The sequence below is a fragment of the Pieris brassicae genome, chromosome 9 (assembly GCF_905147105.1).
Source record: "Pieris brassicae chromosome 9, ilPieBrab1.1, whole genome shotgun sequence".
Taxonomy (NCBI): domain Eukaryota; kingdom Metazoa; phylum Arthropoda; class Insecta; order Lepidoptera; family Pieridae; genus Pieris; species Pieris brassicae.
The window spans coordinates 17,180,631-17,198,298 of record NC_059673.1 but is presented as its reverse complement, the minus strand read 5'-3'; the positions used below and the strand labels follow the sequence as shown (position 1 = coordinate 17,198,298).

The 17,668-nt window shown below is 35.1% G+C and overlaps 1 protein-coding gene across 1 annotated transcript in view; it reads right to left on the bottom strand.

Moving 5' to 3' along the window:
* LOC123714230 (ATP-binding cassette sub-family D member 3) overlaps window positions 1-17,668 on the bottom strand; it is a 32,219-nt gene that overhangs the window by 1,994 nt on the left and 12,557 nt on the right. Inside the window, exons 5-13 of the mRNA XM_045668425.1 lie at window positions 16,710-16,890; window positions 15,230-15,299; window positions 13,894-13,988; window positions 13,179-13,296; window positions 10,185-10,282; window positions 9,388-9,571; window positions 8,496-8,631; window positions 4,377-4,551; window positions 3,727-3,900 (exon numbers count right to left, since the gene is read on the bottom strand). Coding sequence (XP_045524381.1) covers window positions 3,727-3,900; window positions 4,377-4,551; window positions 8,496-8,631; window positions 9,388-9,571; window positions 10,185-10,282; window positions 13,179-13,296; window positions 13,894-13,988; window positions 15,230-15,299; window positions 16,710-16,890 — 1,231 coding nt within the window. The remainder of the gene's footprint in view (window positions 1-3,726; window positions 3,901-4,376; window positions 4,552-8,495; window positions 8,632-9,387; window positions 9,572-10,184; window positions 10,283-13,178; window positions 13,297-13,893; window positions 13,989-15,229; window positions 15,300-16,709; window positions 16,891-17,668) is intronic.

Here is a 17,668-nt window from a genome sequence, read left to right as displayed (position 1 = left end):
ACAAAATATAAACTAAACTGATACTCGATACATGAAAAACAAAAGTAAATTTTATATTATTTTTATGTGTCATCTGTGTACATTATAAAGAGGAAATTTTAGATTTTTTGGTTTGCATTGGACAACGACTGGAACGATTTTAAAAATACTTTCACCGTTATGATCCTACATTATCCCTATTGACCATAAGCTACAGAATACTACCAAAAAAGTAAATACAATAGAGCAAAGTGAAACACAATTTTATAGAAGACAACATCAACAATAAAGTCGGCGACACCATGTCTCACAATTAAAAAAAAACCATTCTGCGAACAATTTAATGCGGGTACATAAAAATATTTGACGGTAAATAAATTAAATTTTCCTGTCTACATAATCGCAATATACTTTTAAAAAAATAATACTGTACTGCGGGTACACGAAAACAGGAAATTCATTGATTGATTTCACCTTGAGACTAGTCGCGTTGTGTGTAATTATTTATTTAAACACAACGTGACGTTGGAACATAAATTCGTCACAATGTCTCCGTCCACCTAAGCGTCGACATTACATTAATATTATAATGTTAAGGTGGTAGAGGATGCCAAGTTTCGAAGTACAGGGTGTCTTTAAAGTTGACTTTATGTTTGTACCAGTAGGTAAATTTTAATACAGCTATTTGTGTTAAGGTACGAAATTAAACACTCCAATAATGACTTGATTCACTAACTCAAACTCAAAATAACATTATTCATATAGGTAAACAGGTACAAAGGTACCAGGTACAGGTTGATTCTAAATTTAGATTTACTACCAGTTCGCAAGTCAAGATGAACTGGCAAGAAACTCTCCGCCACTCTTTTTAATCTCCAAGTTTTGAGTCATACAAATTGTTGGAACTGGAGCAAATCAATCGCGAGAATTATCATTTTCAATATTTGACAAATTTATAAAAATCTTTGTTTATTAATTTTCGTTCGTATTCAGTGATAATTCTGTAATTACGTTTGTGAGTTTTTTTTGTAAAAACAAATACAATTTCCATATAAGGAGTGGTTGATCTTCTGAAGCCATGTTGGTCGTACGCTTAGATTAGTTCCACTTCGAGTATTATACTGGTGAAAGTTATCATTTGTTTTAAAATCGCTTATATTTTTCGTACATAAAACAAGGCTTCAAGAACATATTGACCTGATAGTGTCATAATATTTAATTCCTTAAACCTACTTCGTGTTTGATTTGGGGAAACTACAAATACCGCGAACAGCCCGCTTCTTCAGGATATGGATCGAACCTCTTCACTGACTTTACATAAACTTCAAAGTTAAACAAAGTAATTGCCCGTGCGCTTTTTTTTTTTGAATGAAATCTCGCTGTTGGCCTTAAGGGCCTTTACAGCTCAGCTCGGGCTGTTTTGGCGAGCGTAGCTCGACCAGAATGGCGTTTTATCCCGCGGCTAGCGCAAGGGCGTCTCCTGTGAGACTCGAACCTCGGCTTGGGCCGTCGCGGGGTAGTCAATCGCCTGAAGGGCAGGACGGAAGCTCACTGGAGTGAGCGAAGTGCGAAGTAAAGGCCCTCGCCTTCCCCGGTGAAGGCGGTTTTTTAACCTAATCTGTGTATTTTTATTTTAATTATTATTGGCCGCGCGGGCGGCTTTTCATTTATCGTTTGCTACAGTAATTGGATCGTCCGGATCCGTTAGAATGTGTCGGGGCTTCCTACGTGCCCTTTTTGTCGGGAAGGGGTGCCCGTGCGCATGTGTCACAACTTCTTTTATAATCTATTCCCTACTCCGATTCAAACAATCCCACTTCTGGCAGATGTCCGACGTCAATTCGTAAACAACTGAACGAGCCAAATGACGCGCTTGTAGGAAGAATCTTTAGAATATGTTTCATATTGTTTTTTACAGAATTTAATTAAATAAATGAAAAGCCAACAATATAAATGCAAATGATATTAAGATTGGATGTGTAAATGTGTATTATTCGTGGAATCAATATACTAGAACTGATGTGGCGAACAATAATGCCTCTGAAAAAAAAAACACTTTTTAACCGGATTGAAGCTATTTATAAACTTATAATTATTTTACATAATCTTCATCTTTTAGTCGATACCAACTCCGGGGAAATAAATACAGATAACACAACTTTCTCTACAGCTGTGATACTTTTTGACATTCAACACCTTTTGTCTTCAGTCACCGTGACCACGCACGCTGTAACGCACGCTAAACGTCGGAAAATTTTAAAATTATGTAAAATAATTATAAATTTATAATAATACATAGCTTCAATCCGTTTAAAAAGTGTTTTCTTAATGTGTAAAAGCCATGTTAACAAAAGACAATACAATAATGCCACATCATACAATAATGAATCATTTTACACGGGCGCGGTGGGTGGAGCCTGCAGCCAGTTGCGCACGATTACGATTTGTTAATTTCAATAGTGATAAGACCTTAAGAAGTCTCTTTTCTCTTTCTACTGCCTAGCCTAGAAACTTTTATAATTTTTTGCTCGCCACACGCGCACCTATGGTGACCCCGATGTGATGATTTGTCTGATTTGACATTTTATTTATTAAAGACGGCTACCGCAAAGACAAAGTGCGCCGCGTTCGTATAAAAGTTCTGCCATTTTCATACAACTGGAAGTCAAAATTTAGACTTCAAATATATCAAACGTCGTTTTGCCAAGTACAGTGAAACCTGGTTAATTGGGATCAAGACATATGTACCAATTATTGAGGGTTTCCAATAATCCAGTTTTCCAATTAAACACGTTTAAATTTATAGTTGTCTCATTTACAGAGGTCGAAATGTGCCGTTATTCCATTTTTAGAGGTGGAAATGTTAATAAAAATGCGTATTTTTTTTGATGTTATGAATTTAATGTAGGCATGAATGTACATACATAATGTATTGCGTCGAAAAAAAAATACGGTAAAGTTTATGACTTAAAGTAGTCGATTATGTTTGTTTATATTTGATTGCTAGTTGCTAGCAAAACATGAGATATGTAGATGTACGAGAAATGTACGTAAACAAACACGTAAAAATGTGTTGAAACCTGATTAACTTGTCTCACTTATACAGGTAATTGAGCTACAGAGTCTCAATTATAGAGGTAAACATCGAAAAAGAGTTAGAATTCAAATCTTATTTAACCAGGTTCAAAAATTCCCATTAACAGAGGTAATTTGTCGGAACCGGGACTCCGTTGCAACTCTCAATAATAGAGGTTTCTCATTTATCCAGTTCCCACTTAACCAGGTTTCACTGTATATTATTTTTTAGGAAACAATTTTTTAGTTCAATAAAAATAAAAATCGTTGATCGTAGAGCGATGACAATTAAGTGCTGTATTTATTTTTGTATGCTGTATATAAAAATAAAAACAAAAAAAATTGTGCAATAAACTAATTTTTTTTATGGGGTAAACCCCTTACCCCTTATCACTTAGGGGGTTGAAAGATAGATAGTTGCCGATCCTAAAATTTACTGGATATGCATAGAAAAATTCATAAGCATCGGTCGAGCCGGTTCGGAGGAGTATGGGAACAAACATTGTGACACGAGAATTGTATATATATATAGATTATCCGTCTGTAATTCCGCATTAGGGCCTGGTAACTTCTGGACTTGCTTGCTGTAACTTCAATAGCTACAACGGTACTGGATAGGTTTAGGAAGACTTAAAAAATTAAATATATCTATAACTAGTATGATAATCTTACCGCAATCCTCTGTTTCTCTCCGCCGGAGAGCACATCCATCCAGTCCTCTACAGCATCCCAGCCGCCGTCCCTCGTCACAAGATACGACAGCTGTACGATGTCGAGGTATCGCTCCAACTCTTCGTCCGTACGGCCCCGACGAATCATTTCGTCCCGAGTTTGTGGGTATATTATCTAGAAATACAATTATTTATTGAATGCTTTTAGCCGACTGCAAAAAAGCTAATCAAATGCACCAAGTATTTGAGACTGCTTTTGTAGCGTGAATGTCCGTCAACAAATTTCTTGGAAAAAAATATCATATCGATGAAATAACATTAGAAACTATCCAAGTTTCATCAAAATCGGTGCAGTAATTTATGAGATCCATGCATTTCTTGATATGTATATTATTAATTATATTGTAGCAAATAGTTCATTTACGAGATAACTCTATTTTTGTACTATTATAAAAAGCCGAAGAATTAAATCAGGGGCTTCCCAATAATTATTACTTCGATCATCAGTGTTATCAATGAGGTGTTCTAACTCCACCATCTTCCAAAAGTAGGGCTACCATTGGATTGTGTTAGAATTTTTTTTTTTGTGCCTACCCTCAAATTGTCAACTTCGAAAGTAGACCAAATCAATTAAGCTCTATACACACATACCTGATCCCTGAAAGTCCCCAAAGTCATATAGGGCCTCTGTGGTACATAAAACAGCTTGCCTTTAGGTGGCTTTATGAGGGTACCACCAAATATAGGCCAAAGTTCACCAAGCATTCGGAACATCGACGACTTCCCACAACCATTCGGACCACAGACTAGGACGTTTATACCGGATCTGAGAAAGAGAATGGTGATAAAAGGCATTTTAAAACGTTCTACCCGCCTTAAAAAATCGGAGATTATTTTGTATTTTTTTATAATCTCAAGACAAAAGAGCCAGAGAGACACCTTCATTTGAACATTGACCAACTGATGACACGACTTACATGTGTTCCAAAATGTTAATAGCTGAAGGTGGCCAATACACCAACAGCTCCCTTAAATAATAATATGTATGTGTGAATAGGTATAAGTATTTAAGATATGATAAGATATTTTAATATTGCTCTGATTCCTCTCAAAGTGGCGAAGACTACTTCAAGCCCTTAATTATCGTGGTGAGCCTGCCCGCTAGCTTTGAGATAATTCCACCACCTCGAACCTTTGATCCTACCCGGCTCCGTCTGATATCTTAGGTCTATTGGTGCAGACATCCCGTAGTTATTTATATATTCACTATCTATGTGTTAGGGTACCTCTGTAGGGCTCATGGATCTGTAGGGTTGCTAGGTTCTTACATCTCACTTTCTCATATATTTAGTTATCTAGTGCAGCTTGCTCAGACATACATTACATATACAATTCAGATACTCCTGACATACAATACATATAAAGATTAAACACACACAGTCCACTAGCTAGCAAGCTGTACAACACCCATAAAGGGCAGTCATCGCAGGCCATGACCACCAATTTTAGTGGGTGCGTTGCCGGCCTTTAGGAGATCTAGGCTATCATTTTAAACAATTGGAGGACTTATTTCCCAGGAAGGCCTCCACCAGGAGTCAAATCAATGTCGGTTCAGTACTAGTACTTTTTGAGATACCCACAATACTAACAGTGGCGGTTAATAATATTTGCAATTTTTTTTCAATTACTTATAAGGTATAGAATTTTAGGTTTAATAAATTAAATATATTTTATGAACTAGCCCCCCCCCCCACAAACTTCGTTTTACCTTTATGATTCTTTTACTCGGCCTACCTATTTAGTACATACTAACATATGGAACATTTTTTTTATGCTACCCCAGAAACGCTTTTCCAAATATTTTTAGAGTTTACTCCTTAAGAAACGATTTGAGTTATAAGGCCCGGTACGGAAATTTTATGAGGAGTAAAATCAAGTGTAACACGAAAAGTTGAGGCGTTACGTAGAAAGAGACAAACATATATATCTGTAGGATTGAACGTGTAAAAGAATGATTCCATCTCATTCTCTCTCTAATATTGGATTTGTATAAATTGAACACAATTATTATTGTTATTATTATTATTGGAGTTTACTCCTTAAGAAACGATTTGAGTTATAAGGCCCGGTACGGAAATTTTATGAGGAGTAAAATCAAGTGTAACACGAAAAGTTGAGGCGTTACGTAGAAAGAGACAAACATATATATCTGTAGGATTGAACGTGTAAAAGAATGATTCCATCTCATTCTCTCTCTAATATTGGATTTGTATAAATTGAACACATTTATTATTGTTATTATTATTATTGGAGTTTACTCCTTAAGAAACGATTTGAGTTATAAGGCCCGGTACGGAAATTTTATGAGGAGTAAAATCAAGTGTAACACGAAAAGTTGAGGCGTTACGTAGAAAGAGACAAACATATATATCTGTAGGATTGAACGTGTAAAAGAATGATTCCATCTCATTCTCTCTCTAATATTGGATTTGTATAAATTGAACACAATTATTATTGTTATTATTATTATTGGAGTTTACTCCTTAAGAAACGATTTGAGTTATAAGGCCCGGTACGGAAATTTTATGAGGAGTAAAATCAAGTGTAACACGAAAAGTTGAGGCGTTACGTAGAAAGAGACAAACATATATATCTGTAGGATTGAACGTGTAAAAGAATGATTCCATCTCATTCTCTCTCTAATATTGGATTTGTATAAATTGAACACATTTATTATTGTTATTATTATTATTGGAGTTTACTCCTTAAGAAACGATTTGAGTTATAAGGCCCGGTACGGAAATTTTATGAGGAGTAAAATCAAGTGTAACACGAAAAGTTGAGGCGTTACGTAGAAAGAGACAAACATATATATCTGTAGGATTGAACGTGTAAAAGAATGATTCCATCTCATTCTCTCTCTAATATTGGATTTGTATAAATTGAACACAATTATTATTGTTATTATTATTATTGGAGTTTACTCCTTAAGAAACGATTTGAGTTATAAGGCCCGGTACGGAAATTTTATGAGGAGTAAAATCAAGTGTAACACGAAAAGTTGAGGCGTTACGTAGAAAGAGACAAACATATATATCTGTAGGATTGAACGTGTAAAAGAATGATTCCATCTCATTCTCTCTCTAATATTGGATTTGTATAAATTGAACACAATTATTATTGTTATTATTATTATTGGAGTTTACTCCTTAAGAAACGATTTGAGTTATAAGGCCCGGTACGGAAATTTTATGAGGAGTAAAATCAAGTGTAACACGAAAAGTTGAGGCGTTACGTAGAAAGAGACAAACATATATATCTGTAGGATTGAACTCATTCTCTCTCTAAAATTGGATTTGTATAAATTGAACACAATTATTATTGTTATTATTATTATTGGAGTTTACTCCTTAAGAAACGATTTGAGTTATAAGGCCCGGTACGGAAATTTTATGAGGAGTAAAATCAAGTGTAACACGAAAAGTTGAGGCGTTACGTAGAAAGAGACAAACATATATATCTGTAGGATTGAACTCATTCTCTCTCTAAAATTGGATTTGTATAAATTGAACACAATTATTATTGTTATTATTATTATTGGAGTTTACTCCTTAAGAAACGATTTGAGTTATAAGGCCCGGTACGGAAATTTTTTGAGGAGTAAAATCAAGTGTAACACGAAAAGTTGAGGCGTTACGTAGAAAGAGACAAACATATATATCTGTAGGATTGAACTCATTCTCTCTCTAAAATTGGATTTGTATAAATTGAACACAATTATTATTGTTATTATTATTATTGGAGTTTACTCCTTAAGAAACGATTTGAGTTATAAGGCCCGGTACGGAAATTTTATGAGGAGTAAAATCAAGTGTAACACGAAAAGTTGAGGCGTTACGTAGAAAGAGACAAACATATATATCTGTAGGATTGAACTCATTCTCTCTCTAAAATTGGATTTGTATAAATTGAACACAATTATTATTGTTATTATTATTATTGGAGTTTACTCCTTAAGAAACGATTTGAGTTATAAGGCCCGGTACGGAAATTTTATGAGGAGTAAAATCAAGTGTAACACGAAAAGTTGAGGCGTTACGTAGAAAGAGACAAACATATATATCTGTAGGATTGAACTCATTCTCTCTCTAAAATTGGATTTGTATAAATTGAACACAATTATTATTGTTATTATTATTATTGGAGTTTACTCCTTAAGAAACGATTTGAGTTATAAGGCCCGGTACGGAAATTTTATGAGGAGTAAAATCAAGTGTAACACGAAAAGTTGAGGCGTTACGTAGAAAGAGACAAACATATATATCTGTAGGATTGAACTCATTCTCTCTCTAAAATTGTATTTATATTGTTTTGTAACATACTTTATGTAATACGCTTTATTGAAGTAATATAAATAATCCGAATAATTACAGATATATGTTTGTTTCTCTTATCATTTTAGCAGATGCGTTCATTTACCCTTTTTTTCTATTCGATATATATCATAATTATTTTTCGTAAGGAGTAAACTCCAATCGTGCGTCGTAGCTGACACACACACACATTTTTTTAATCCTATTCAATTCTTCCCTCTTTAAAAACCTTCCTCAGAGCTTAAGGAAGAGATAAAAATACTCGAATAGGTCTAGCCGTCCTCGACTTTTGAGCTTGGCAACATATTTTGCAATACATTTATATAGATTTAACAAATACGAAAAATTTAAAAAAAATAAACAATTCAGATACAAAATGATGTTAATATATACTAACTTTACTTCAAAGGTAAGTTCCTTAATGAGTACGTCTCCGTTGGGCGTGACCAGTGGCACTTTGTCAAACCTTATAATCTTGTCTTGGTATATAATTTTACCCGCCCCAGGTGTTAGCGCCATTGCACTCGATCCCACTGCAAAGATACAGTAATGATCCATCACAATAGAGCAGAGATTGGTTTAGGCTGAAGAAAAAGCATAGTTTCGATATGCGGTTTTTATAATTAAATCTTTGTGTTTTCTTCGTAGTACGTACGTACGTTGAGCGTACACGGGCAAAAGGCTCACGTGATGTTAAGTGATACCGCCGCCCATGGACACTTACACTGCCAAAAGGCAGAGTAAAATGACGGGGAATATCTTAAAATTATTATATACTAGCTGCCCCCGCGAACTTCGTTTCTCCTTAATGTGGTTTTAGTTAGCCTTGATACCGTGACACGAAATAATAATTTCACTATATTATCGTCACTATAATTTGAATTTAATTTATACTTTAGCTTCAATAACACGTGGTAATCATGATATTGAATTGTAGCTTATATGACACGTTTGTCGGTTTACCATAGCAGTGCCATCTATTGATCACTTACACAATCCAGTCGAAAAGTATCGACATCTTTGGAATTAACAGATAATTGTGACTGTCAATTAATAATAGAAAAATAATTTGCAAAAAAAAAAATCTAAGCTATCCTATCTCTTAAGTTGGACCAGACTGCTCACGGTGTGCCAATTTAATTTAAAATCGGTTAATTAGTTTAGGAGTCCATCGCGGACAAACATCGTGACAGGAGATTTATATATATTAAGATATGTATACATTTATTTTTCACATTATCTCATGGTAAATAATTAAAAATTATATCGATACAAACAAAGACACTCACAGCCAGGTTGTCGGTCCACCATGGTCCTCTCGTAATTTCCTGTATTAATATCTTCCAAGACACTCCGTAATTGAGTGACCCTGGACGTGAGTCCGGCCAACTTGCTCAACTCTCGGCCGGACAAGACGAGTCGGCCGATTCCTTCGGCCATTTTGACTAACATACGCCCATATGTGTAGTAATGCTGAAAGTTTTAAATATATGTTTTCAATACGAGCAGTGTTGCCCTATGACTTCGGCGTGCGACTCTCATCCTTGAGGTCGTAGGTTCAGTCCTTTGGTGCACAACCACGTAGACTTTCTTTCTATGTGCGCATTTAACATTTGAAGGAAAACATCGTGCTTGTGTTAAAACCAAAAAAGTCGACGGTGTGCGTCAGGCACAGAAGGCTGATCACCTACTTGCCTATTCGATTGACAAGTGATCATAAAACAGATGCAGAAATCTGAGGCCAAGACCTAAAAAGGTTGTAGCGTCACTGTTTGATTTTTTTATGTTTTCATTACGAATATAGTGTACACAATGTAGGATTATGTTATATAGACTATACTAGACAAGTAAATAAAATACTTCGATGATAATAAAAATACAGTTCTATGTATTATGAAATTTCCTTTTAAGTGAGCGTTTCCTGTAAATTAAAAAAAAATCTTCGCCTTAAAAAATGTAACTAGAATATTGTTATAGTTCAAAGAGAAACGTGTTTTTTGATTAAAAAACTACATTACAAAAATAAGGACTTACAATATTACTTTGATATTAATTGTATTTTTGTAAAAAAAAAAATTAAACTTACCCTAAACCTATCTTGATCTGTGCCAACAGTTAATAGATTGTGGTTCTTAACGAAGAATGGCCGAGACACAGCGTAGAATCCAACCACGATTGCAATATCTATAAAAAAAAACACTTTATACAGGAATTCTTATCTACTACAACGTTACGGGGATGAAAAGGGAACAAACTGTTATACAATGTGTACGAGCCAAGGCTGTATATTTTGCTCATTTACAAGCGTGACGATTTCCTATCTTTGTACGTGCCATGGATGTACATTTCGATCACTTATAAGCGTGACGATTTCCTATCTTTGTACGTGCCATGGATGTACATTTCGATCACTTATAAGCGTGACGATTTCCTATCTTTGTACGTGCCATGGATGTACATTTCGATCACTTATAAGCGTGACGATTTCCTATCTTTGTACGTGCCATGGATGTACATTTCGATCACTTATAAGCGTGACGATTTCCTATCTTTGTACGTGCCATGGATGTACATTTCGATCACTTATAAGCGTGACGATTTCCTATCTTTGTACGTGCCATGGATGTACATTTCGATCACTTATAAGCGTGACGATTTCCTATCTTTGTACGTGCCATGGATGTACATTTCGATCACTTATAAGCGTGACGATTTCCTATCTTTGTACGTGCCATGGATGTACATTTCGATCACTTATAAGCGTGACGATTTCCTATCTTTGTACGTGCCATGGATGTACATTTCGATCACTTATAAGCGTGACGATTTCCTATCTTTGTACGTGCCATGGATGTACATTTCGATCACTTATAAGCGTGACGATTTCCTATCTTTGTACGTGCCATGGATGTACATTTCGATCACTTATAAGCGTGACGATTTCCTATCTTTGTACGTGCCATGGATGTACATTTCGATCACTTATAAGCGTGACGATTTCCTATCTTTGTACGTGCCATGGATGTACATTTCGATCACTTATAAGCGTGACGATTTCCTATCTTTGTACGTGCCATGGATGTACATTTCGATCACTTATAAGCGTGACGATTTCCTATCTTTGTACGTGCCATGGATGTACATTTCGATCACTTATAAGCGTGACGATTTCCTATCTTTGTACGTGCCATGGATGTACATTTCGATCACTTATAAGCGTGACGATTTCCTATCTTTGTACGTGCCATGGATGTACATTTCGATCACTTATAAGCGTGACGATTTCCTATCTTTGTACGTGCCATGGATGTACATTTCGATCACTTATAAGCGTGACGATTTCCTATCTTTGTACGTGCCATGGATGTACATTTCGATCACTTATAAGCGTGACGATTTCCTATCTTTGTACGTGCCATGGATGTACATTTCGATCACTTATAAGCGTGACGATTTCCTATCTTTGTACGTGCCATGGATGTACATTTCGATCACTTATAAGCGTGACGATTTCCTATCTTTGTACGTGCCATGGATGTACATTTCGATCACTTATAAGCGTGACGATATCCTATCTTTGTACGTGCCATGGATGTACATTTCGATCACTTATAAGCGTGACGATTTCCTATCTTTGTACGTGCCATGGATGTACATTTCGATCACTTATAAGCGTGACGATTTCCCAAATCGTCGGAGTTACGTCCCGAGAGTATAGCCCGACGCAGGCACTCTCTTCTACATTCGTTCATAGTGAACTAAATCATGGGAGTTACACCCCGAGAGCATAGCCAGACGTAGGCACTCCCTTTGACTGTTAAATTGTATTCATTCGGTACATAGCAATTAGCACGTCATTATTTCGCTCATATTCTATTGTAACACGCGAGTGGTAAATATAGAGTAAATCAATAAATCTCTATTATTTAAAGCATCCCGTTGACCCAGGAACCTTACACAATGTGTTAAAGGTTTTGGATATAGAGTGTAAACTCTATATAACGACACTGAAGGGAATTGTGCATTTTGTGGCGTTATAGAAAGAAGAAAAACGTATAGATAATCCATGACAAGTACTTATTAGTCATGATCAACACCAGTCTACACGTGCAAGCAACCTCAATTTGTCCGGCTCATCTTAAGCCCAAAAAAGACGGCCACAGAAGGATGATCACCTACTTGACAAATGATCATGATCTGAGGCCCAGACCTAAACAGGTTGTAGAGCCTGATTTATTTAATTGTTAAAAACCATGATAGTGGGTATAGTCCGTGATGTGTACGTTTCTGTTACGTACACAGCACGCTCATGGTATACATTCAAATTGATTTTTTTAGTTTCTATTATAATTTTGTTCTTTTTTGTAATTTGTATATTCTAATTTTTTATACAGAACTGGATAAACGTTTGCCCACAACTGATGTTAAGTGAGATGTGGCCTATTGGAGGGCTTACCTATCTAGAAGCCTGTTTAACGGCCACTCAAACGCATATTATACATTAAGAAAAACACTTTTTGAACGTATTGAAGCTATGTATTATTATTAAAAACTTATAATTTAAAAAAAAAACGACGTTTCGCGTACTTTTCAACGTGCGTGGTCACGGTGACTGAAGACAAAAGGTGTTGAATGTCAAAAGTATCACAGCTGCAGAGAAAGTTGTGTTATCTGTATTTATTGCCCCGAAGTTGATATCGAAAAAAAGATGAAGATTATGTACAATAATTACAAGTTTATAATAATAATACATTCAAAAAGTGTTTTTCTTAATGTGTAAAAGTTATGTCAACAAAAGACAATACTACATATTATACAGTTTAGGGAAGATTGATGGGGACAAGGAGTTCCACTCCTTTGCTGTTTTTATATGAAACAACAAACCAAATCGTGCAGCGCACCTGGAGATGTCGACAACGTAGGGGTGAAACTCCAGGCATGAGGGTACTTTGAAAGGAGATGACGGAATTCTATTATTTGAAGGTATATTGAAACAGACAACTGAACGGCGATGGTCAAGAGTTAAGATTCAAGGAATTGTTAAGAACATATTTAGAACTGCTAAAACAAATTGTCTTACATTTAGCAACAATGTTGTCTATGAATCCCATCGCGACCCGGAAGTTGAGGAAATTCCTCAAATGCCTCGTCAGCTTGTAGAAACTTGATAATAACGTCAGTTGCTCGCGTCGGTTACCCTGTAATGTATTTAAATTTTATCAAAATTGGTCGCGCTTAAATCACTTTATAAAATGTTTAAAGTAGTTAAATATAGACATTATAAATTAAATAGGCTGCTTAACATCTACCCGCTTACCGTCTACAATCTAAAAATACGACTAAAGGACTGGCTCATGAACATACCCTACGCAGAGTTAGAGCTTCTTCTGAGGCCTAGTATGTAGTTACAGACTTCATTCATTCACTCACTGACTCACTCACTCACTTATGCACTCAAGCGTGTTGATAACAGTTAAAAATCAATAACAAATAAAAAATTAATAAAAGATGTAACTAAATTATATATAAATTAAATATTTAAGGAATGTATAATTAAGTTTGTTATGAAAGAGCTGGAAACCCTGACTGAGGTATTTTTTAACTTAAAAGGGTTCCCAAATCTTTCACATTGTAATGCAATTGTACTTAAAATGAATAAACATATTTTATTTATTATTTATATTCTGGAAAAACATTTTAATTTTTTTACGGCCCGTTTATTTTAAAATTATTTCACCGGGAGTCCATCCCGATGAAGTGCATCTAATGAGTCGCGAAGCCCGGATTTATATTACCTGGTAAAATGCGACCTCTTCAGAATTGGTGATGAGTCTCGAATTGACATATCTATATTCACCTTCCAATTTTTGCTCTTGCACCGTCATACGAGCTGAAATTTCAATTATTTTATCATTTAAAACAAAACATATGTAATTTGTTATATAACACTTGTCTAGACTGGTTATTGGACGAATATCTATTGTTACTTCCCATTTATAGAGACATTCATATACACGTTCTCTATCATAAGCCTATATGGTTGTGTGTTAAAGACTCTATCAAAACTCTTCTTCATTAAGCTGTGTTGATTTAAGGGTATGACTCCAAACCTGCGGTCATGTGATTGAATCACATCACACACGACTTGGCCCAATGGATTTTGTGTCTGTGTGTAAACTCGTAAAGGAAAATTTTTGGAAACGCGTTGCTACAAAATTCGATAGCGTCAGTCAGGTACTTGACACTTGCCTATCAAGAAGCTGATACAGGATACTTAGGCAAAAACCACGCGTTTGACGGCAACTGTTTTGTATGGTCTTAATAATAAATTATTCGAGAAATTGTTTGTGAGGTGCATGGGTATCAAGCCAAATTATTTTTATACACCTATAATAGACTAATATACTTTTCAAAAAGAATATAGAAGATTCAGGTGATATAGCTTTCGGAGCAAACATTTGATGGAGTTAATAAAAATATTTGTATATCTTTTGTCACTCTGGACAGTCACAGTCACAGACTATAAAAAAATTATAAACTGTGGAATGGTCAGCCACAGAGTATAGGATAGTGGCACACAGCATAACTACTAACTTATTAACTAAGCATAATTTACTAAATACAAAATATTTGTTCAATTGAAGTGCAAAAAATATGATGTAATACAATAAAATAAAGTTTATATTTGCAAAGTTAACACCAACGCGTTTGTCTTGCAATTTAAAAAAAAACTTTTTCATCACATACTCGTATTTAAGCAAATATATTATTGCTAAAGGTTACTGAAGTTTTTAAAGTACATGAACCTAAACCGAGATTGCCTTATCATGTCTAAACGCATACTTAGCCTATAGTTACTTTGACAGCTAGAGGTCCAAGCGTATGGGTTCGATTCCACGAGACCACCTGTTGTGACCTGACCGAATCTAAACAAAACCTTTCGTATGCAGTAATCAATAAATGCTCAAGTATGATTACAATATTTTCGTTTGATAATTATTTAGTTTTAACAAAAGTAAGCCTTAAATGAATTTGTGACAAGTTATACACAGATTAATATTACGTCACAACGTAAAAAATTAATTTCACGAAAAACAAATGAATAAAAAAAGTATAAATATAATATTTTACCTGTAGGCCTTCGTAGGTAGGTCAAAAACACACCGGAAGCCAATAAATACGCCATCATTAAGCCTGGTGTCTGAAAAAAATACGTTTATAATTAACTAACTAATCTTAGTGTAGTAGTAACTAAGCAGTGTTGGCCTAGTGGCTTCAGCGTGCGACCCTCATCTCTGAGGTCGTAGGTTCGATCCCCGGTTGTGTACCAATGTATTTTCTTTCTATGTGCGCATTCAACATTAGCGCGAACGGTGAAGGAAAACATCGTGAGGAAACCGGCTAGTCTTAGACCCAAAAAGTCAACGGCGTGCGTCAGGCACAGAAGGCTGATCACCTACTTGCCTATTATATTAATAAATGATTATGAAACAGATACAGAAAGCTGATGCCCAGACCTAAAATGGTTGTAGCGCCATTGATTTTTTTTAACTAATCTTAGTGTGACGTTCAAGTTTAGAACTTGGCGGAAGTATTCACAAATGTTAAAAACACATTGGATTTGACATACGGGAGTCATTCTTAGCACTTAGTCAAACAAAACTCGTAATATTAGGGTGAGTTTCAGAAACCTGACTTATTCTCATACCTGTGTCAAAATCCATACATTTGACGTACGAGAGTCTTGGCTCTAAGTGTCATTTCTGAATCCCTCACAAATACTTCTCCGGCTAGATTTTTACATTAATAACCAAGAGTCGGAAAATATACATGTATATGAAAAATAAGGGGACACAATAACATATTTGTGAAGATAGCTACAATATCGCGACCATAGATGACGTTTTCATGATCTGTCAACATCTCGACAGACTATTATAATAATATCTGTCAACTTGAAAGGCTTTAATAGAAGTGAACTACTCGAATCTTCTACTTATGTAAATAATGTTATAAACTCTTGGTTTTAAAGATTTTTTTTAACAGTTTAATGATTATTCATAGCTTTGAAAAAAAGATAACTTTTACAAATTGTTAAATTTAAAATATAGCCAAAACTGATTACACAGAACATTATGTACTAACCAAAGACAATGTATTAATAATTTCCTTGTTGATTGCTTGTGTGTTGCGTGTGCGTTTGGAGATAATATTTAATAATTCGTTGCTCATGTACTCGTTATTATATATATTTATAATACGTATATTTGTATCAAAATCTTAAACATCTCTGTATCACGAGTTCTTTAGGTACATCTAACATTAATATTGTATGACATTGTTTCTCAAGCGAGATTGAGTTTGTTTTAAAGGGGATCGTAACGAACAAAAGATTCGTTTATTAGCGGAATGAAAAATTATAGTGTTATAAAACTAGATTATAATTTCACAGTGACTTTTTGGCTGCTTCGTGGGTCGCTCTATAAATATGGTTGAAAGTGATGTTTTACGCAATTCGTGACAGTTAATATGTTGTCCTATAAACCATGTAGAAGCATTGAAGTCTGCTCTCTTACGTGTAATTAAAAATGAAATACTTTCTTTTACTTACCGAGGGTCCCAAATTCACTGTTAACCTATACAGATAAATAGATATATCCAGTAGGGGTTTACTAATATAACTGTATAGGTCTATAACAGTATCACAGAACTTCTCAATATCAGTTGTGAGGAGTTGATCAGCGTTTGATATTCTATTATCCAAGTTTGTTACTCTGTAGTATGTGAATCCTCTGAAAAAGAAAATAAATAATAAGGAGCCGATAGTTGGGAAATTGCTGAAATAACAATCAAGTGGTGTTACATCTATATACTTTTAGGTCTTGGCGAAGGATGACACCTACTTTTATAAGTAGGTAATCAGCTTTCTGGACCTGATACAAGCCGTTATGCCAGAGATGCCAGTTTCCTCACGATGTTTACAACCACGTACTTGAAATACGGAGAGCGCGTCAATCTACTTCGCACTGTATGTTTTTAGGGGTTGCATGGACCTAGTTATGGAATGGCTAATACTGTATGTGCCTGAAAAGTATTTTAGATCACGGTGCTCCACTTAGACAGCAGGTCGGCAACCCTGCTGTTTGGATGGAGTTCACGAACTATCTTCCGCCAACAGTCACGATTCCACTCATGATCTCCCTGTTTAAGCGTTTCCTACATCCAAAGATGGACCCAAAAGATTAGCCTTTCTTATGTGTGATGATGATCGAAGTATGTAAGGTTTGCCAATGAATAAGACCGGAGAATACATCAGTCATCTGATCTCTTACTAAATTTTAATAGGGAACAACTAGCCCAATCCGGAACATATATTTCTTAATTTTTTAGTACCAGTCCAGTAAAAAAATGATAGATGGCGTGAAAAATAAAAAAAACAAGTCAATGTACCCTGATTATTGAAACCTTAACAGTAAAATGCAAATATTTCCAGTTCAAATAGGTTACGATGAATATAAATGAATCTTGTATATTAATTATGTACATTAATTGTTTAGACGAAACCACAGC